The sequence below is a fragment of the Rana temporaria genome, chromosome 1 (genome assembly GCF_905171775.1).
Source record: "Rana temporaria chromosome 1, aRanTem1.1, whole genome shotgun sequence".
In the NCBI taxonomy this organism is placed as follows: Eukaryota; Metazoa; Chordata; class Amphibia; order Anura; family Ranidae; genus Rana; species Rana temporaria.
In genome coordinates this window covers 363,311,658-363,333,411 of record NC_053489.1, presented here as the reverse complement: position 1 = coordinate 363,333,411, position 21,754 = coordinate 363,311,658, and the positions used below count along the sequence as shown (strand labels likewise).

The 21,754-nt window shown below is 43.1% G+C and overlaps 1 protein-coding gene across 1 annotated transcript in view; it reads right to left on the bottom strand.

The window, feature by feature from the left end:
- Positions 1–21,334, bottom strand: part of FSTL3 (follistatin like 3) — an 84,578-nt gene extending 63,244 nt beyond the window's left edge. Inside the window, exons 1-3 of the mRNA XM_040322085.1 lie at positions 21,191–21,334; positions 11,448–11,633; positions 1,731–1,946 (exon numbers count right to left, since the gene is read on the bottom strand). Of these exons, the coding sequence (XP_040178019.1) occupies positions 1,731–1,946; positions 11,448–11,633; positions 21,191–21,275 (487 nt within the window). The 5' untranslated portion in view covers positions 21,276–21,334. The remainder of the gene's footprint in view (positions 1–1,730; positions 1,947–11,447; positions 11,634–21,190) is intronic.
- Between the last annotated feature and the right edge of the window lie 420 nt (positions 21,335–21,754).

The window sequence follows — 21,754 nt, the reverse complement described above, 5'->3', positions numbered from 1 at the left end:
GCTTTTTTGCATGCACTGACTGTGCATAGTGGCAGAGATTGCTGGCAGCTTTTTTGGGCAGTCCCCCCATCCAGCAGGCTGTGTCCTGAGGCTTGTGTTAATGAAGTGTGTGCTGCTATTTTGCAGTTCTGGTGAAAAAAAACATTTAGCAAAGTACTAAACACAGAGATCCGCCCACAGAGGGATGGTACCATCTATACCCCAATAAAAAAGAAGGTACTAACTATAGCCCAATACAGAGGGAGGGAGCAGGGAGGTACCAGAGCTGGGCCAGGTAGGAAGGTAAGAGAGAGTACAAATGTGAGGAATTTTGGGGCGCAAAAAAACTGAACTGCATATTCCAGGAGGTCTTACTAATGATTTGTACAGGGGCAAAATGATATCTCCCTCTCTCTAGAGTCCATACCTCTCTCAATACATGAAAGGATTTTTCTCGCTTTGGAAACCACTACTTGGTATTGCATGCTATTATTAAGCTTATGATCTACCAAAACACCCAGATCCTTCTCCACCATTGTCTTCCCCAGTTTTACCCCCTGGTATATATGATGCATGCATATTTTTAGCCCCCAAATGCATAACTTTATCAACATTTAACCTCATTTGCCACACAGTCGCCCAATTAAACAGTGCATTGAGGCTGTAAGGTGGAGACATCCTTTAAGGATGTTATTCCATTGCATAGCTTGGTGTATGACATAGTAACAAAAATTCGTTATGAATAATTAATAGATATAATTCTGGAACAGAGACTGCAGCTGGACCAGGAAAAACACAGTCTAATACACACAATCAATTGTTTTTACCATTTCCCAAGCACTCCCCCATTAAGCTGCAAAGGCAGTGGAGTGGGTTATACACATGCTGGGGCCACAATGCTTTTTTGTTTTGGTGTGGCAAAAGTTATTCTCCCCCACCTGAGTTAAGAAGGCAATACTGTCCACTGAACATGACCTATACAACTAAATGGGGCAGCGCCTCAACTGCATGCAATGCACGTGGTTCTGGCACAGTGGTGTGGGTTTTTAGATGTTAAAATGCAGATAGCCTTTTTTAGAGTAATACTTGTGCAAATGAGCCCTAAGGCTGGATTCACACCTATGCATTTTTAGTGCTTTCTGCATTTTGCAGATTTGCACTGCAGTCCATTTAACATGGTTTCCTATGGGACACATTCTGTAGTGCAAATCTGCAAAAAGCACTATAAATGCATAGGTAAGAATCCAGCCTTATGAAGTAGTCAGAGGATGATGGGTCTGTTTAAAATGAGCTTGTGAAGGAGCAACCACCTGCAGAATCTTTAGTTGGAGACCAGAAGGCCCACACCCAGACTGAAGTATCATCAGCCTATGTGAGGAAATATAACCTTGTTCAGCCCGAAGGCCTGGTTCACACCTTTGCATTTTTTTGTGCGTTTTTAGTTTTGCAGAAACACACTACCGTTCATTTAACATGGTTTCCTATGGATGTAGTTCACATCTGTGCATTTTATGGCAAGGGCCAGGAAGTTTTTCCCTAAACAAGGGGAGGAATTAAAATGATGCACTTTCATGCATTGTAAAATACCAGAGAGAACACATAAGACTAAAGGCCTAAATTAGTCCTTTCACAGTTCGAAGACAATCACTTAGTTATAAATAAACATGCCTACATAGATATGTTCTATATTATTATCACTAGTATAGAAAGACATGCAAAAGACAACAGTATAAGGGAAATGGGTTACATACTTTTGCATTTTCCATAGTACATGACCTCCAGGTCTGGCTGTCCACGACATTTGTGGGTGATAAGTTCACATTCATCCTGGTAAGTGTTCCCATCAGAGCCACATACAGGAACATCACCATTGAGTCCTGAACAGTCAGGGGCACATTCGCACTGAGGACGCCCATCCTTCAGAATACATGTCTTTCCAGGGGGGCACTGGACCCCATCACAGCTGTCTGCATTAAGAAGAAAAAAATCCTTGAGCTAAAGGCCATACATTTTACAGACACTGTAATCATGTTTTGTTAAATGTGATGTCAATTGCAGCTATTCTCTGTCTCTGGGAAGGAGTTACGAGGGGCCCTATGTTCCTTGTTACAAAGACTGTTTTCAACATATAGCTCTTAAGAGCCATGTGCCCGACTGAATTGGTTGATTCTAAAGGTAGTGCTATAGTCATTATCGGGGATTATGAGTATGTCCCAATAAAAAGCTGTGCTTTTTTAAAGCACAACCTGCCTGCTATTAAAACGGGGCCGTGCCAGATGGAGACCGGATTTTAATCATGGCAAGGATGTTCGACAGCAGACACCCCTAATGTGATCACATCCACACTGATTCAAAAAAAATATAATCAAACACCCTCACTTCCGGGGTCACGTGGGGCGTGATGATGTCAGCGCAGAGCTCCTCCTGACATGTTTCGTCAGACATGATGTCTTCCAGGCACAGTTAATTTATAGTACAACAAGGTAACCAAGACTCATTTTCACCTGGCCACCATATTGCAACTGGTGTATATCGAATTAACACTTATTACATAGAGAGTAATAGAACAAAGCCTCATTGTGACTTCAGGATATGGGAACCAATTGGGCTGTCTCATAAAACAAGGACACGAAATATGAAGAATAAAATTGTCAATAGACAAACGGATCAAGTCCACAGACGAGATAGATATAAATAAGAATAAAAATAAAAATATAGTGATGCAAAAAAGTCTGAAACTTAATTCCAGTTAGTCTCTAGTCGTCACATTGAGACGAGGACCTCTAGTGGAAGTATCAAAAGGACATTAGATCTGTCTCAAAGACAAAATCACAACTTATAATTACAATCTAAAGTCAAAAATACGGTTATGAGCAAAATTAAATAATAATAATATTAGGCATTATCAATAAAAGCATTAATTTCCACATCTGCATTAAGGCCCGAAGGCCTGAGGCATTTAACCCTGTATATCTAACTAATTTTCGGGTTTATAGATGGCACATCTCTTTGGGCCTCCTCTCCAGTGTGGCTTCAACCTATAAGGGTGGACCTCTAGGGTTTTGATTATGGACCTCAAGGAAATGCCTAGAGACTGGATGACCTTTAAACCCTCACCTAATATTCCCAATATGCTCATTGAATCTTACTTTGAGGTTGTATTGTGCGTCCAACTTTTTGCAATCCACAAGGGAAAATTAGAAGGTAAACTACATGGAAAGTCAAACATGTAATAAAGGATTTTATCTGAAATTCTTGGGAAGGGCTAGTGGAAATACATTTTGTAATTTTCCTGTCTAACATTATTAATGGAACATACAGTACACCTTTTAAATTCTGGAAGAACATTAATTTATTGCTGTTAGGGGGATCACAAGCACTAGAGGCTAGTGAGTCCTTAAGGGAAAGAGCTCTTCTAAACACCACCTCAGGAAGAATGGGGCCAAGTATGTGATAATTTTTCAGTATATGCCAGTGTTTACGCACACGTTCTTTAATCAAGAAAAGTTGGTGGGAATATCCAGTGACAAAAGGCATAGAGAAATCGGTTTGTTTACTGGTCACTTTAGTTTCTTGACCAGAAGTCGGTTCCTACTCAATTCTTAAACTTTCAACAGTCTCTGATCTAGCACTTAAACTGAGTAACCTTTCTTGATAAACCTGTTAGTTAAAACACTGGCCTGTACCTTAAAATCTTCTATTTTAGTACAATTGCACCTTAGGCGCATATAATGGCTTTTTGGAACTGAGTCTAACCATGAATGGTGGTGACAGCTATCACGAGGAATGAAGGAATTCTATCTGTGGGTTTGAAGTAGGTGGAAGTTAGGAGCTGGCCTCCCTCCGCCCATATTTTTAGATCTAAAAACTGATGTATGTAGATCTGCCTCATACTTAAATTCAATACCCTTATCATAATCATTTAAGTCCTCCATGAAAGAGTGCAAAGACTCCCTAGTCCCATTCCATAGAAGGAGGACGTCATCGATGTACCTGGCCCACAAGACCAATTCAGTTCTGTGGTTGGCATACACAATGTCCTCCTCCCATTTACCTATAAATTTAATGGCTAGGTTGGGGGCAAATTGCCCCCATAGCAACGCCTCTATTCTGGAGATAATACTTATTATTGAACCAGAAAAAAATGTGTGTAGTAGCAAATTTATAAAAAGTTCAATGATGAACATTTTCTGCTTGACAGGTATGAGATGGTTTAACCACTTGCCCACCGCCCCATGTCTAAAAGACATCCTGTTTTTAAAGATGTATATCTCGGTAACGGCAGCAGCTGCTGCCACAACCGAGGTATGCATCTTTAGTGCCAACGGTCCTGTAAACGATAACGGCGGTCTCTGCGGCGGATTCGCCGCAAGATCGCCGTTATCGGTGGCGGGAGAGGGGCCCCCCCTCCCGCCGCTCTCCCGCGCCCTCCGCCGCTTACCGGAGCCGTCGGTAGCGGCGGAGGCGATCGGGACCGTTCGGCTGGTGACTGGGGACGAGACTGAAGGAAAAATCTCCTTCACCCGTCCCCATAGCTCTGCTGGGCGGAAGTGACGTCAAAACGTCAGTCCCGCCCAGCCTCTTAAAGCAACATTTTTTTTTCTGTCATTTAAAAAAATGACAGTTTAATTTTTTTTTTCTTTTTTTTGCATTTAAGCCTAAATATGAGATCTGAGGTCTTTTTGACCCCAGGACTCATATTTAAGAGTACCTGTAATGCTTTTTTCTATTACAAGGGATGTTTACATTCCTTGTAATAGGAATAAAAGTGATATTTTTTTTTTTATTATTATTTCAGTGTAAAAAATTATAAAAATAAATAAGAAAACAAAAAAACATTTTAAAAACGCCCGTCCCGACGAGCTCGCGCGCAGAAGCGAACGCATACGCGAGTAGCGCCCGCATATAAAAACGGTGTTCAAACCACACAAGTGAGGTATCGCCGCGATCGTTAGAGCGAGAGCAATAATTCTAGCCCTATACCTACTCTGTAGCTCAAAAAATGCAACCTGTAGAATTTTTTAAACGTCGCCTATCGAGATTTTTAAGGGTAAACGTTTGACGCCATGCCACGAGCGGGCGCAATTTTTAAGCGTGTCATGTTGGGTATCATTTTACTCGGCGTAACATTATCTTTCACAATATGTAAAAAAATTGGGCAAAAATTATTGTTGTCTTATTTTTTAATTCAAAAAAGTGATTTTTTCCCACAAAAAGTGCGCTTGTAAGACCGCTGCGCAAATACGGTGTGACAAAAAGTATTGCAATGACTGCCATTGTATTCCCTAGTATGTCTGCTAAAAAAAAATATATAATGTTTGGGGGTTCTAATTAATTTTCTAGCAAAAAAATAGTGATTTTCACATGAAGGAGAGAAGTGCCAGAATAGGCCCGGTGGGCAAGTGGTTAAAGGTCATCCAGTCTCAGGGCATAACCTTGAGGTCCATATTCAAAACCCTAGGAGGTACCTACCTTATAGGGATGGATACATTGAAGTCACACTGGAGAGGAGGTCCTAAGAGACGTGCCATCTCTAAACTTGAAATCAGTTGGATATACATGGTTAAATGCCTTAGGCCTTTGGGCCTTAATGCAGATGTGGAAATTAATGCTTTTATTGATAATGCCTAATATTATTATTTATTTTTGCTCATAACCGTATTTTTGACTTTAGATTGTAATTATAAGTTGGGATTTTGTCTTTGAGACAGATGTCATGGGCCAGATCCTCACAAGAGATACTCCGACTTAAGTGCTGTTCAGTCTGTGTGTAACTTTGGAAACGATCCTCAAAAGGCTTTTTCCAAAGTTACACAGAAGATCCGGCATGTGTAATTGAATTACACTGCCTAATTTTAGGATGCAGTACCGCATCCGCCGCTGGGGGCATTTCGAGTCGAAATGCCGTTGCTAGTATGCAAATTAGCACTTAAGGCGATCCACAAAGCTTTCTAGCTTCTTTTTTGCGCCGTAAGTGTTATTTTGCAAGTGTAAAATTAGGGCTCGTTTTACAAAGTGTAAAGTTAGTCACACCTTGTAAAGGCCCATTGCAGCGACGGCATTTGGTATGCTTTCCCGAGGGAGAACTCCACGTCAATTTGTAAAAAACAAAACCGGCATGGGTTCCCCCCCAGGAGCATACCAGGCCCTTAGGTCTGGTATGGGTTGTAAGGGGACCCCCCCTACGCCGAAAAATTGACGTAGGGGGTCCCCCTACAATCCATACCAGACCCGTATCCAAAGCACGCTACCCGGCCGGCCAGGAAGGGAGTGGGGACGAGCGAGCGTCCCCCCCCCCTCCTGAGCCGTGCCAGGCCGCGTGCCCTCAACATGGGGGGGTTGGGTGCTCTGGGGCAGGGGGGCGCACTGCGGGCCCCCCCACCCCAGAGCACCCTGTCCCCATGTTGATGAGGACAGGACCTCTTCCCGACAACCCTTGCCATTGGTTGTCGGGGTCTGCGGGCGGAGGCTTATCGGAATCTGGGAGTCCCCTTTAATAAGGGGGCCCCCAGATACCGGCCCCCCACCCTAAGTGAATGGATATGGGGTACATCGTACCCCTATCCATTCACCTGGAGGCAAAAAGTAAAAGTTAATAAACACACAACACAAGGCTTTTTAAAATAGTTTATTATTCTGCTCCGGACGCCCCCCCTGTCTTCGTTATTAGCTCAATTACCAGGGGGGGCTTCTTCTTCCGCTCTCCGGGGGTCTTCTTCCACTCTCCGGGGGTCTTCCGCTCTCCGGGGGGGCTTCTCCGGACTCCGGGGGGGCTTCTCCGGACTCCGGGGGGCTTCTTCCATCTTCTCCCCTCTTCCGCTCTTGACTCGGCGAACCCCGGTTCTTCTTCAGCTCTCCGGTGCCTTCTTCTTCAGCGCTGGCTGCCTGCTATGTTTGTGTGTTAGCTCGATTTCAAACAGGCAGCCGGCGCGGTCTTCTGTGGCGTCATCTTCTCTTCTGGTCTTCTGTTCTTCCGATGTTGCCTCGTCGCCGGTTGTCGCTGTAATGATGGAAGCGCGCCTTGCATCACATTTATATAGGCATCACCGTCCCATCATGCTCCGGTAGGTACCCACGTGGTGGGTGCACGTGGGTAGGCACCCACCACGTGGGTACCTACCGGAGCATGATGGGACGGCGATGCCTATATAAATGGGATGCAAGGCGCGCTTCCATCATTACAGCGACAACAGGCGACGAGGCAACATCGGAAGAACAGAAGACCAGAAGACCCTGACGCCACAGAAGACCGCGCCGGCTGCCTGTTTGAAATCGAGCTAACACACAAACATAGCAGGCAGCCAGCGCTGAAGAAGAAGGCACCGGAGAGCTGAAGAAGAACCGGGGTTCGCCGAGTCAAGAGCGGAAGAGGGGAGAAGATGGAAGAAGCCCCCCGGAGTCCGGAGAAGCCCCCCCGGAGTCCGGTGAAGCCCCCCCGGAGAGCGGAAGACCCCCGGAGAGTGGAAGAAGACCCCCGGAGAGCGGAAGAAGAAGCCCCCCCTGGTAATTGAGCTAATAACGAAGACAGGGGGGGCGTCCGGAGCAGAATAATAAACTATTTTAAAAAGCCTTGTGTTGTGTGTTTATTAACTTTTACTTTTTGCCTCCAGGTGAATGGATAGGGGTACGATGTACCCCATATCCATTCACTTAGGGTGGGGGGCCGGTATCTGGGGGCCCCCTTATTAAAGGGGACTCCCAGATTCCGATAAGCCTCCGCCCGCAGACCCCGACAACCAATGGCAAGGGTTGTCGGGAAGAGGTCCTGTCCTCATCAACATGGGGACAGGGTGCTCTGGGGTGGGGGGGCCCGCAGTGCGCCCCCCTGCCCCAGAGCACCCAACCCCCCCATGTTGAGGGCACGCGGCCTGGCACGGCTCAGGAGGGGGGGGACGCTCGCTCGTCCCCACTCCCTTCCTGGCCGGCCGGGTACCGTGCTTTGGATACGGGTCTGGTATGGATTGTAGGGGGACCCCCTACGTCAATTTTTCGGCGTGGGGGGGTCTCCTTACAACCCATACCAGACCTAAGGACCTGGTATGCTCCTGGGGGGGGAACCCATGCCGATTTTTTCTTTGAAAATTTTTTTTTTCCCCGACGCAACTTTAAGCCGTCGCGATCCTCAAAACTCGGCGTAACGTAACTTCGCGCATGCGCAGTACGGCCGACGCGCATGCGCAGTACGGCCGGCGCGGGAGCGCGCCTCATTTAAATGGGACTCGCCCCATTTGAATAGGAACGCCTTGCGCCGGCGGAATTTTAGTTACACAGCCTGAATTTTCTAGATAAGTGCTTTGTGGATCAGGCACTTAGGTAGAAACTTTAAGCCAGTGTAACTTAAATTGGATTTTTTAAGTTACGTCAGGTTTTTGTGGATCTGGCCCAATGTATTTTTTCTGATATATCCACTAGAGGTCCTCATCTTAATGTGACGACTGGAGACTAACTGGAATTAGGTTTAGACATTTATGCATCACAATATTTTTATTCTTATGACGTCATCACGCCCCACGTGACCCCAGAGGTGAGGGTGTTCCAATTTTTTGTTTTGCCCGCAAACATTTTTTATGCTGTATATCCAGTCATAGATTTTAAGTAATAAAATACTTTTTTTACGTTTTAATACACTATTTAGGAGGAAGACTGCCCCAGACTGTCAGTGAATTCTTCAAGATGGGACGTGCCTTTTGACCCCGCAGAGGGTTATATCTGCAGGCGCATTGGACCTTACCGCTACAAGAGCTCCACTATTTCCGGTAAGAGTCCCCACTTATTGAGTGATTATCACACAGACATTTTCCTTGATGGTGGTGAAAGTCCTGGAACATTTCATCTTGCTGGATCTTTCTTATTTAAAGTGGATGTAAACCCAAATTTCATAATGTACAGTATAAGATTTCCTATCATCTGTGCCCAGTCTTGCCACATATAGTTAATTCAGCTCTGAGCAATCCTCTTTTATTCAGTGTAATTAAACGGACTAAAGCCCCATACACACTATCAGTTTTCCTGCAGGTTTTTCCCTTCCGGTTTACCAAAACCATCTAATATGAGGTCAAACCTTAAGAGTTTCAATTTGTATGCAATGAGGCAGGCCCTTGCACTACATGGTTTTGGTAAACCTGTAGAGAAAAACCTGCAGGAAAACTGATAGTGTGTATGGGGCTTTACAGAAAAAAACCTTAGTCCGTTCCGCCCCCTTGCTGTGAATGACAGGTTATTTACATATCTCATGCACTAGCCTGGAGACAGGCATTATTTTTTAATTCCCACCCCCACTCCTTTTCTGAAGTCATGTGGTTACTTTTCTGGATTTTGACTGGATGTTAGTGATCATAGCAGAATTTAGTGTTGTGTTTAGTGCATGTTGACAAGGGGAGTTTAGAGGAGGGCGGGGAGTCTACTGACATCCCAACTCCACCCACAGAGCTCCAAACAACAGACCCACCCACAAAATCTGCAGTTTTTCAGTTCTTATAACAGACAGAAGGGAAACATTTGACAGGTAAGGATACATGCAGGAGGCATCTATATCCTGATAGATCAGGACTATGGCAGTAGTTTAGAAAGGATGAGAGTGGGTTTACATCCACTTTAAGAACATTGTTGCATTTAAGATTATTTCTTAACCTTTCAGAGACGTTCACATTTGTACCACTTTTTTTATTTATATGTTCAATTGACTTTTCACATTACTCTTTTAGTAATACTCACTTCTCTTGAGTTCAATACTCTTTGGATTGCCATTTTTGATCCACATTCACATTTTATTCATTTTTAGTGGTTCAATCAATAAGCGCGACTGTTTTTGTTTTTATTAGATTTTTTTTATATAACTGTTAAGTTCCTGTTATAATTATTTATTTATGTTTCACTGTCAAAATTCTTTATTCATATATTTTACATGCAGCTTGTCAGGGGAGCTAAAAACGAAAGAAGTACTGTTAGATTACCACCGTCTGAAAGGACTTCATTTAGCTGTCTAGAAAGAAGGACAAATTTTAAGTTAATTTCTGTAATCTAGAGTTGATGAAATTTAGAAGGCTGTTCCTTTGTGTTCTCTGTAGTGTGTCAAATGTTTGCATCTGGGTATTCTTTTCTAAATGGAAAATATGCCATAATGAGGAAAAGGAGGCTGTCGGCACTTTTTAGGAATAAAAGCACTTTTTTAATTTAAAATCCATAAAAATAGCAATAAGACACACACGGTACATACTAGTCAGCAGACACGTTTCACACTTCTGTGCTTAATAATTGCTGATTACCCCCAGTAAGCACACTTATTCCTGGAAGTGCCACCAGCCTCCTTTTTTACATGTTTCTCTGGCTGCGGACTAGGCAGGCATCCGGGTTCACATAGCAGCCAGGGATCTCCACAAGCTGCTTTGGAGCGGTTTTACCCTACACAGCTTTGTATGCCACAATGAGCTTTAGGGCAACCAGCGCTCCATGATTTTATTACAGTTATTTAAAGAACTAATTATTTTACTCTCACGAAGCTTCTCCATGGGCCTACCTGCTTGTCTGAATAGCCCTGCTACTAATTATATTATTGTGTAAAAAAAATCCTCCTTGATGTCTTTGCAGAGACTTGCAATAGTTTGGTTCTGATAGTAAATTTTCCTTGACGCACCACATGCTTTTTTCACATGCCACTTCAAATAAAATGTTTCTGTTTACTTTTTATTTAAGTTTTTCCTTTAAACTAAACTTATTTGAGCAGGTGAGTCAAATAAATGAGGATATTAAAGAAGAGCTCTCATTTCAGTTTATTTGTATTGTTCTAGCCCCCAGAAGACAAAGTACATGTAGTACCTTGTCCCATGTTCCTTCAAACTTTGAAAGCCTAGTTTTAAGTTCATAAAGAGTGGCCCAGTTCTCCCTCACAGTCGTCTGACAACGTAGCTAGGCAGGAGACAACCATTTGATAATCGTCACTTGTCTAAGCATATGCCCAGGGTAAGCAGTGGCAAGAGGAATGCAGAGGCACAGGAGACTGACATGCCTGTTCTCCCTCTGCATTCCTCTTGCTGATTGTCTTGGGCAAGTGCTTGGAGGCAAGACAAGCCACGGTTATTAAACAGCTATATCCTTGCTAGCTACGTTGTCAGTCGGCCTTGAGTTAAAGGGGTGCCCTGTGTAACCTCGTAGCTAGGCTTAAAAAGCATGTAGAAATATGGTATAAAGTACTACATGTACTTTGTCTCCAAGGGGAACAAACACTGAAAAAACTGAAGTGAGCACTTTTTAAGCCATGAAGGTTTTCTCTATGTGGACTGTACATTTCCTCAGGAGTGTAGTCTGATGGTCGGATCTTACAATTAGGTTTTGAGGTTTCCATATTATTAGGTACATAAAAAAGAAGGTTTAGTACATTTGCAGTACCCATGCAATCTTAAAATACTAGCACCTTGCCTCTAATTACTTAATTGTATCCATCTAGGACACCAGTCATATTTGTGGCTCACCTCTGCAGGGCTTGCAGTTGACCAGTCCTAGGAAACCCAGCAGGTCTATCTTGTTCATGGGGTCAGTATAGTTGGACCAGGCAGTGTCTAGGTGTCCATCTCCACAACATTCATCCCATGTTACTGCTGTTAACAGCATCAAGCTGCAGGTTGAACTTGAACCTTGTAGAAGCCAGCATGTTCCCCCTGCAGAAATACAGAGAAAATCCTTAATCTCTGTGCTACATCTAATGTAGTATGGAAAAAACAATGAAACCAAAAAATGCAAAACTATAGATTTACCAGCGCTCTGCACCAATTATTTTTAGTTAACTGAAAAACAAATCTGGATATGGTTGACAGTTTTATATCAGAGCATTGGAACTCAATAATATTTTATGATAGGAAATAACACTTAACACATTTGAAAAAAAAAAACATATAATCCAAAATGTAACCACTACATTTAAAGTGAAATTAGGACTATGGACATTTACATTACATTTTAATTTATAGCCAGGCCTCCCCTCTGTAGCTGCAGGTAAAGTGGAGTAATTCATCCTAAAAGTTCACAGCAGAAGCACTGAAGTCATTCAGCTCACCATGCTCCCCTCTACCAGAGCCCCTGGTCTGTGTTTACATTTGACTACAGGGCTGCCAGCCACTACTGGGAAGGGGTATCAGAGTTAGCTGAGCTAGCTTAGACAACTACTTCAGTGCTTCTGCTCTAAGTTTGAAGATGAAATACTATATTTTCCTTCCTTGCTATCTACTGTAAACTACCAATTGCCCTTGCCCAAGTTTAATGAAAATTAAGAGATATGAACATGTTTGACGTTCTTATAAGGAGAGCAGCATAGGAAGAGAACCATGGCTTCCATAGAAAAAGCAGAGGAGTGATGTAGTCACCCTGGGATATGAAGAATGCTATTTGCTAGATTACCAGATACAATAAAGGAAAAGAAGGTTTAAAAAAAAAAAACACATATGCAACCAGCACACAAAGAGCCAGTAAAAAAATGAAAATGCATATTGAGGGGCAGATCCACAGACATCTGCGCCGGGTATCTACACTGCCTTAACTTATCTTTTTTAGTTTGAATCCTCAACGAATCCGCGCCGTAAGTTACGGCGGCGTAGTGTATCTCTCGCGGCGTAAGGGCGCGGAATTCAAATGGCTGTGATGGGGGCGTGTTTTATGTTAATACGTCATGACCCGACGTAAACTACGTTTTTTTTTAACTGCGCATGCGCCGTCCCTGGGGGTATCCCAATGCGCATGCTCGAAATTAAACCAGAACCCGCCAATGCTTACGACGGTGACGTCATTCTACGCAAATTCCTATTCGCGAACGACTTACGCAAACAACATAAAAAATTCAAAATTGTACGCGGCCATACTTAACATTGAGTACGCCTCAGTATAGCAGCTTTAACTATACGCCGGAAAAAGCCAAACGCAAACGACAGAAAAAAATGCGCCGGGCCAACGTACGTTCGTGGATCGCCGTAAATAGCTCATTTGCTTACTCGACGCGGATTTTGACGGGAACGCCACCTAGCGGCCACCGAAAAATTGCAACTTAGATCCGACGGCGTACGAAGACGTACGCCTGTCGGATCTAGCCGAGATGCCGTCGTATCTTGTTTTGAGGATTCAAAACAAAGATACGACGCGGGAATTTTGAAATTACGCCGGCGTATCAATAGATACGCTGGCGTAATTTCTTTGTGGATCTGCCCCTATATGTATAGAACATTTTTGGTTTTAGGTTTAGAATAAACTGTAGTCAACTGAGCATTGTAAACAACAAGGCTGGTTACGAGTGGGATGTGTGAAGAGTGAAGAGCACTCCATGTGGCAAACAATGGCATCAAAATAAAATCAATTACAGGGTAAGCAGTTATGGATTTATTAAATAAAAGAAAGCACGGACTACAAAAGCCTAAACTAAACCCTGGCCATTTTATTGTGAGGCCCTATATTGTTTAAGAAGAAGGGTAAGCAAATTTTAATATAGGAACAACTTGTGTAAAACCTAAGGCAGAAACAGAGCATGAGATAGCAAGAGGGCCAAGGACAAGTGGCATCAGTTGATCTTTTGTTCACATGACATCTTTCCAGCAAAATCACGCATGGATCAAAGTGGGCATTTTGCATCTCCTTAAATATTGAGTTTGCAGCCACAGCATACGGAAAAGATCTCTAATTTGATGTTAGTCAAGAAACCCTGCCAAAGTGTATGATCAAAGGCTCTTGATGAAGATGATGCCCATTTGTAAGGCGAGTGCCGGTTTAGATGTCCTCCTGAAAGGACCCAGACAAACAATCTGCTCAGGCATGCCTAGTTTCAGACATTCCACCGAACTTTCCATAAACCCTTCCCCTTTTATAAGGGCAATTTCAAAAACCAGACAGCAGCTATGCATCTTACATTATGCAAGTGAACAGGTGCATCTGCAATAAATGAAATTCACTGCATGACCTCATGTTCACTGTAATGTATAAAGGTATAGGTCAGAAAGTACACCTATATATATATATATATATATATATATATATATATATATATATACACAGTTGTATTCAAAATTATTCAACCCCCACTGAAATTGATTGTTTTGCCCAGTTTGACATTGATTTTGATCATTCAGTCATCCTGCTTACAATTAAATCAAAGAGGCACGTGTAGGTCAGACAAATATAACATAACATTTATAATGAAATAACCACAAATGTCTTTTCTGTGCTCACATCATTATCAGTTTTATTCAACCCCCAGTTGACATTCAATCTTAGTACTTAGTACAACATCCTTTTACAGTTATAACAGCTTTTAAACTTGAAGCATAGCTTGACACAAGTGTCTTGCAGCGATCTACGGGTATCTTCGCCTATTCGTCATGGGCAAAAGCCTCCAGTTCAGTCACATTCTTAGGCTTGCGCACTGCAACTGCTTTCTTTAAGTCCCACCAGAGGTTCTCAATCGGAATTTAAGTCTAGTGACTGCGATGGCCACTCCAAAATGTTCCAGCCTTTAATCTGTAACCATGCTCTAGTGGACTTGGAGGTATGCTTGGGATCATTGTCCTATTGAAAGGTCCAACATCTCCCAAGCCTCAGGTTTGTGACGGACTGCATCACATTGTTATCCACTATCTCCTGGTACTGAAGAGAATTCATGGTACCTTGCACACGCTGAAGCTTCCCTGTACCTGCAGAAGCAAAACAGCCCCAAAGCATGATTGACCCCCCGCCATGCTTCACAGTAGGCAAGGTGTTCTTTTCATCATAGGCCTTGTTCTTCCTCCTCCAAACATAGCGTTGATCCATGGGCCCAAACACTTCTAATTTTGTTTCATCAGTCCACAGAACACAATCCCAAAACTTCTGTGGTTTGTCCACATGATTTTTGCATACTGCAGTCGACTCTTCTTATTCTTTGGAGACAGCAAGAGGGTACGCCTGGGAGTTCTGGCATGGAGGCCTTCATTACGCAGTGTGCGCCGTATTGTCTGAGCAGAAACTTCAGTACCCACATCTGACAAAACTTTTCTCAGTTCCTCAGCAGTCACAAGAGGACTTTTCTCCACTCTACCCTTCAGGTAGCGCACAGCAGTCAAAGTCAGCATCTTCTTTCTGCCACGACCAGGTAGCGTTTCAACAGTGCCCTTTGCCTTGAATTTGCGAATGATGCTTCCTATGGTGTCTCTTGGTATGTTTAACATCTTTGCAATCTTCTTATAGCCATTGCCCTTCCTGTGAAGAGTAATCACCCCTTCTCTTGTCTTCCCAGACCATTCTCTTGACTTCACCATGTTTGTAACCACACCAGTAAATGTCTAGAAGGAGCGGAGTATCACAGTCATTTTAAAGCTGCCTGATTGGTGCTTATTAGGCTTTATTGCTGCTCCCTGACATCCACAGGTGTTTTCAATACCTGATTGAAAACACTTCAATGAACCTCTGTTCTTCAGAGTGGTAGTCTTTAAGGGGTTGAGTAATTGTGTAAATGAAGAATTCACAAAATAAACATTTACTACTGTATTACAAAACCAATTGATGTCATTTTAGTTGCATATGGTTCTTTAAGAAGTCCTTGTAGGATTTCATTCTGAATACAATTACAAATGTACACTAAATTCCCTAAAACCCTTTACAGCATTGGGGGGTTGAATAAATTTGAACACAACTGTATATATATATATATATATATATATATATATATATATATATATACACACACACATACACACACTGCTCAAAAAAAATAAAGGAACACTTTTGAATCAGAACTCCTGAGACATTGATCTGGTCAGTTAAGTAACAGAGGGGGAGGGGTGTATACAGAGGGGGTTTGTTAATCAGTTGCAGGTGCACTAGATGGGAACAATGAGACGACCTCCAAAACAGGAATGTTTTTTCAGGAGGAGGTGTCTGACATTTTTTTTTCCTACTCATCTTTTCTGACTTTTTCACTAGTTTTGCATTTGGCTAGGGTCAGTGTCACTACTGGTAGCTCGAGGCGATACTTGGACCCTATAAAGTTTGCACAGGCAGTCCAACTCCTCCAGGATGGCACATCAGTACGTGTCATTGCCATAAGATTTGCCGTGTGTCCCAGCACAGTCTCAAGAGCATGGAAGAGATTCCAGGAGACAGGCAGTTACTCTAGGAGAGCTGGACAGAGCTGTAGAAGGTCCTTAACCCATCAGCAGGACCGGTATCTGCTCCTTTGTGCAAGGAGGAACAGGATGAGCACTGCCAGAGCCCTACAAAATGACCTCCAGCAGGCCACTGGTGTGAATGTCTCTGACCAAACAATCAAAAAACAGACTTCATGGGGGTGGCCTGAGGGCCCAACATCCTCTAGTTTGCTCTGTGCTCACTGCCGGAGACATTGTGGAGTTTGATTGGCATCTTCCATTGAACACCAGAATTGGCAGGTCCGCCACATGCTTTTCACAGATGAGAGCAGGTTCACTCTGAGCATATGTGACAGACGTGAAAGGGTCTGGAGAAGCCGCGGGGAATTTTATGCTGCCCGTAACATCGTTCAGCATGACCGGTTAGGTGGTGGGTCAGTGATGGTCTGGGGAGGCATATCCATGGAGGGACGCACAGACCTCTACAGGCTACACAATGGCACCCTGACTGCCATTAGGTATCAGGATGAAATCCTTGGACCCATTGTCAGATCCTATGCTGGTGCAGTGGGTCCTGGGTTCCTCCTGGTGCAGGACAATGCCCGGCCTCATGTGGCGAGAGCATGCAGCCAGTTCCTGGAGGATGAATAAATGTATACCATTGAATGGCCCCCACACTCACCTGACCTAAATCCAAAAAGAACACCTCTGGGACATTATGTTTCGGTCCATCCGGTGCCGCCAGGTTGCACCCCAGTCTGTTCTGGAGCTCAGTGATGCTCTGGTCCAGATCTGGGAGGAAATACCCCAGGACAAAATCCTTCGTCTCATCATTAGGAGCATGCCCTGATGTTGTCAGGCATGCAAACAAGCACTTGGAGGCCATACTAACTACTGAGGACCATTTTGAGTTGTTGCAATGAAATTTCAGCAAAATGGACTAGCTTGCTGCATAACTTTTTCACTTTGATTTTCGGGTTGTCTTTAAATTCAGCCCTCTGCAGGTGGATAATTGTCATTATCATCAAATGATGTGCCATCCTTTCATTCCTAACACATTACCCAGTCCATATCAGTATAGATAACCAGCATGAGATTTTTACCCATTGAGATCTGATATGTTTTCAAAGTGTTCCTTTCATTTTTTTGAGCAGTATATATATATATATATATATATATATATAAACAATTTTGTATTCCAATTGGATTTTTGAAGTGAGTACAGGCGGTCCCTGGGTAACAAATATCCAACTTACAAATGGAGAAGAGGAGACAACAGGAAGTGAGAGGAAATCTACCCCTAGGAAGGAAAATTCACTCCTGTAAGAGTTATCATGGGAAAAAGGTGTCTCCATTGATCAATCCTTGTTTCTACAACAACCCAACATTTTCAAAATCCTATTGTCATAGGGACAGAAATTGGGATGAAATCTTCTGAACAGGGGCACAGACAGCAAAACAAATGTTACAGGGGTTAACCTTCTCTATGCTATCCAAAAAACGTAAATTTGGGGCTGGAGCTACACTTAAAAAAATTACCTGTTCTGACTTACAAACAAATTCAACTTAAGAACAAACCTACAGACCCTATCTTGTTTGTAACCCGGGGACCGCCTGTATAGGTCACTGTGTGATATAATCTAATCAATCAGTTTGTTTTAAAAGTAAAAGAATAGGTGGTCACTTACAGGTACATGAATTATCCTATATGTAGGCAAACATGCTATACATTTAAATGTACTCACTAATTATATTTCTGCAGTAATAATAATTGTGTACAGTCAGTTCAGTTCCTAAAGGTGCGACACGTTTATCAATATCTATCATATAATGTGACTTAATTGATCAAATTAAATACGTTTTGTAAACTATAGACCCTCCATTTAAATAATTTAGTGAGCTTTCGATTGATTTTGACACTTGCAAATTGATAAACAGTAAAGACATTTTTTTGTTCACTTCTAATTGCCCAAACGACTATCTGCACATGTGTCAGACAACTGATCATATATTTGGCTATGACTAAGCATTGTACAACAATGTGAAACGCGTCAGCTATATCATCCCACTGTTTGCTGTTTCTCTGTTTGTGCAGTGTTTTTTTACTGGATTAAAGGCTTTTATTGTTTTTTACATTTATCGGAGTGTGGCTGTCCATACCTTTTTGCTTCCATTTAGACAACTGATCATATAAGTTGATTGAATTATCATTTTCAATAGATCATATCTGATCAATTGTATTTTTAATGGGTACCCTGTGTGTTGCATTGTTCGATATCTTAAGTGATGATTAATCGCTTGTTTGCCATAGCTCATACCTAGATTGATCATAAACTGATACATAACATAACCTAACAGACTCCCCCATCCATGCTAAACAGCATGGAAGGACGCAATCCCCTGCTGGGTTATTGTCCTGTAGTCTGTCAGCCAGCACCAGTGGCTATCAGATTATCTACCATTGTTTGGCCAACAATTTCTCACAAACTCCTTTGATTTGTCAGTCAAAGTCAGGCAGGATGAAGCAAATTTGGTCTGGTTCATCAGGAACCTGACGAAATGTGCACAGTGTATGGCCAGCCTAAGGCAAGGTTTACACTGGTGTGTCTGCATTTTCAAATGTTTTTAATGTGTTTTCATTGAAGTCTATAGGGCCAGAAATGAAAAAAGTCACACCATAAGGCTTCATGTACATGGACGATTTTACAAAATTGCTGTGTTTATTTATATGCTGCGTTTGGCTTCCGAACGGCGCATACTGCGCGTCACAGGTTGCCGAAAAAACCTGAACGTCGGTGCGGCTCTATACGGCGCCTGCGCACCGACGTTCAGGTTCTGTCGGCAACCTGTGACGCGCAGTATGCGCCGTTCGGAAGCCTGTCAATCACAGGCAGTGCTTGGGAACGCCCAGTCCCGTGGGATTGCCGGGGGGTGAAAATCGTGATAACGAGGTATGTTCTGAGAAAAAAATGGCTCGACTCCATGTGATGTCAGAAATTTTTTTGAGGGTGAACCTCCACTTTAAGAAGCGTTCCTTTTTTTTTTTTACTGGGCAAAAATGAAAAACGCCTATAAACGAAACACTGCTAAATGCGGGTTACCGCATTTAGCCGTGTTTAGAAGCATTTGGCGCTTGAAAATGCCTCTAAACTCAGCGTCTGAAATCATTTTTTTGCTTTACAAAAAAAGCCTCTAAACTCAACTGCCTAGAAACGACTATAAACGGCCCTGTGTACATGTACACATAAAATAACATTGAATGAGTTCAGGGTCAGTTGAAAAAAGAATCCAACTACCTCTGAACGTCCGTTTAGCAGCAGCAGTATACATGGGGCCTTAGAAGCACCTGCACCTTTTTCCAAGTCACATGGAAGTGTGTTGCTTTGGTGTGTATAGAGCCCCATAGACAGTATTGGGATGCCTCTTGTGCAACGACTTAAGTGTGGCAAATCGCACAGGTGTGAAATGGGCGATGCACTGCAATGCACAATCACATAGCCCTAAATAAGCAGTGTTCACATTCCTGCAATGTTTTGCAGCACAATTTAAAAAATACGATCTATAACTTTAGTTCTGTGTGTACAGCTCTGTTTGTGAGCAGTAGTGTGATAGCACCTCATAATATGCTACAACCCGCATTGAAAAAAATCACAAACAAAATGCAGCTAAATCGCAGACACACAGGTGTAAACAGGCACTAAAGCTAGCTACAATATTACATTTTTATATTTAGCTTGCAGGCTCCTCCATCCATGCTACACAGTGTGGATGGACAAATGTCCTGCTGACTGGATGCAGCCGCTTTTCGAATTACCATTTTACGCCTAGCTCCTTGTATTTTTAAGTCAAGGGATGTTGGCTGGTAGGGGGTCAAGAGGGCCACCCACTGATTGACTTTCACCAGGAACTGGCTGATATTTGAACAGTGCATGACCAACATAAGATAAAAAAGGGAAATTAATCGATTGTGCAACAGAAGGGTGTTGGGAATATTCATTCAAAAGTTACCCACTTTTAGTTATGACTCATCCTTAAAATGGACGATGACAGTACGCAATAAAAATGTAAAAGCAGGCAGTAGGCCATTATCTGTGTGTGTATGTGTATGTGTATTTCTAGCATCTGAGTAAAGGGATGTACATGTAGAATGTACTAAAACTGGTGCAGACAGAATGTGGAGCAGCTGTGCATAGTAACCAAGCTTCAGCTTGTTCAGTTAAGCTTTGAAAAAAAAGGCTAGAAGCTAATTGGTTCTGGTTCCAGTCTTAGAGCTCATTCACACAGGTTCTTAATCGCATGCAGCAGCCTGAGCCGTCTGTTTTTTTTTTTTTTTTCACTGCTGAGCTGTGTTCTGGCAGTTCATATAAAGTGAATAGGTACACTATTGCCTGGGCACAGTCAAGTTTGACAGGTAGGCAGGGACGGGTGCACAGACCCCGATCGAAAGCCTGCGCACCCAGGTCCGTGCACCTGTCAAACTCAGCTGTCTGCAAAGGTAACGTGTACCCATTCAGTTTTTATGGGCTGCCTGCACGTAGCTCAGCTGTGGAAAAATATGAAAACAGACAGCTCTGGCTGCTGCATGGGGCTGAACGCCTGGCTGAAATAGCCCTAATGGTGGCCATACACGTTTCAATTTGCTCAAAATGATCAAATCAGCAAATAATCAAAAAGACATCATTTTTTTTCCAATTCCTGTAGATCGGATTCAGTCAAACTGAGTTAATCGGCCAAGGCGGAAAATTATCAATCGTATTGCATCAATCAGCAGCACTGAGATGCTTTGTTCATGAATTCTATCGTCTTTCTGATTATGAGATTGCATGGTGAAAACAAAGATGTGATCGATAACAATCTTGATCGCATCTTCTAACTATCAATCGAAATACACTTCCCTGTGTGCGTCATATAGATCGAATGGGTTGTCGACTATAGATCGATTATTCCTATCGGAAGAGATCGATCGGAAAAAATAAATGGATCATTTACGGGAGCGTGTATGACCACCAATAGTGGATCCATGGTGCCAGCAGAGTTTATAGAGTGCATGGGGTTCATCCAGGGCAGGAGGTGTAGAAGAGAGGAAGGATGGGGTGGGGGGGTCTGGTGTGACTCACCCGTCTGCATTGTGTCCCCTCCAGGGATAGGGTGGCATCGGCTAACAGTCAGCAGCAGGAGAGTGAGCAGCACAAATGGTAGCATGGTGCACGAAGTTCCCAGCTTGAATGGGAACTCTTTAGGCTGTCTGATTGCTGTCTACCTGAGTGAGTGATTGAAGTCTGGCTGTCTGGGTGAGAGGCTGCCTTTTTTTTTTTTTTCCTCTGATGCCTTCCCTGTGTCTGAGCAGGTCTGTTCTTCAAGCCTATCTCTTTCTGAGATTTTGGTGATTCGTGTCCCTCCCCTGTTTATTTGCCACTTCTCCCTGTGTGTGTCTGTTCCCCCTGTGGTGTGCCTCCCTCTGTCTAGTGTGTCAGGATCTCCCCCTGATTTGTGCCCCTATGTCTGTCCTGTGTCTGTGTCTAAGAATTGGACAGATCAGTCTGCCCCCTCCTCTCCCACTTCTTGATTTCCCCCCTTCTTCTCTGTCCCCTCCTTCTCCTCTAAGTCCCTGGCTGTCTGTTTTCTCTCTCTGCCTGGCCACTTTTTACTATTGCTTCACCTGTTTATGTGTGGAGCTGTGT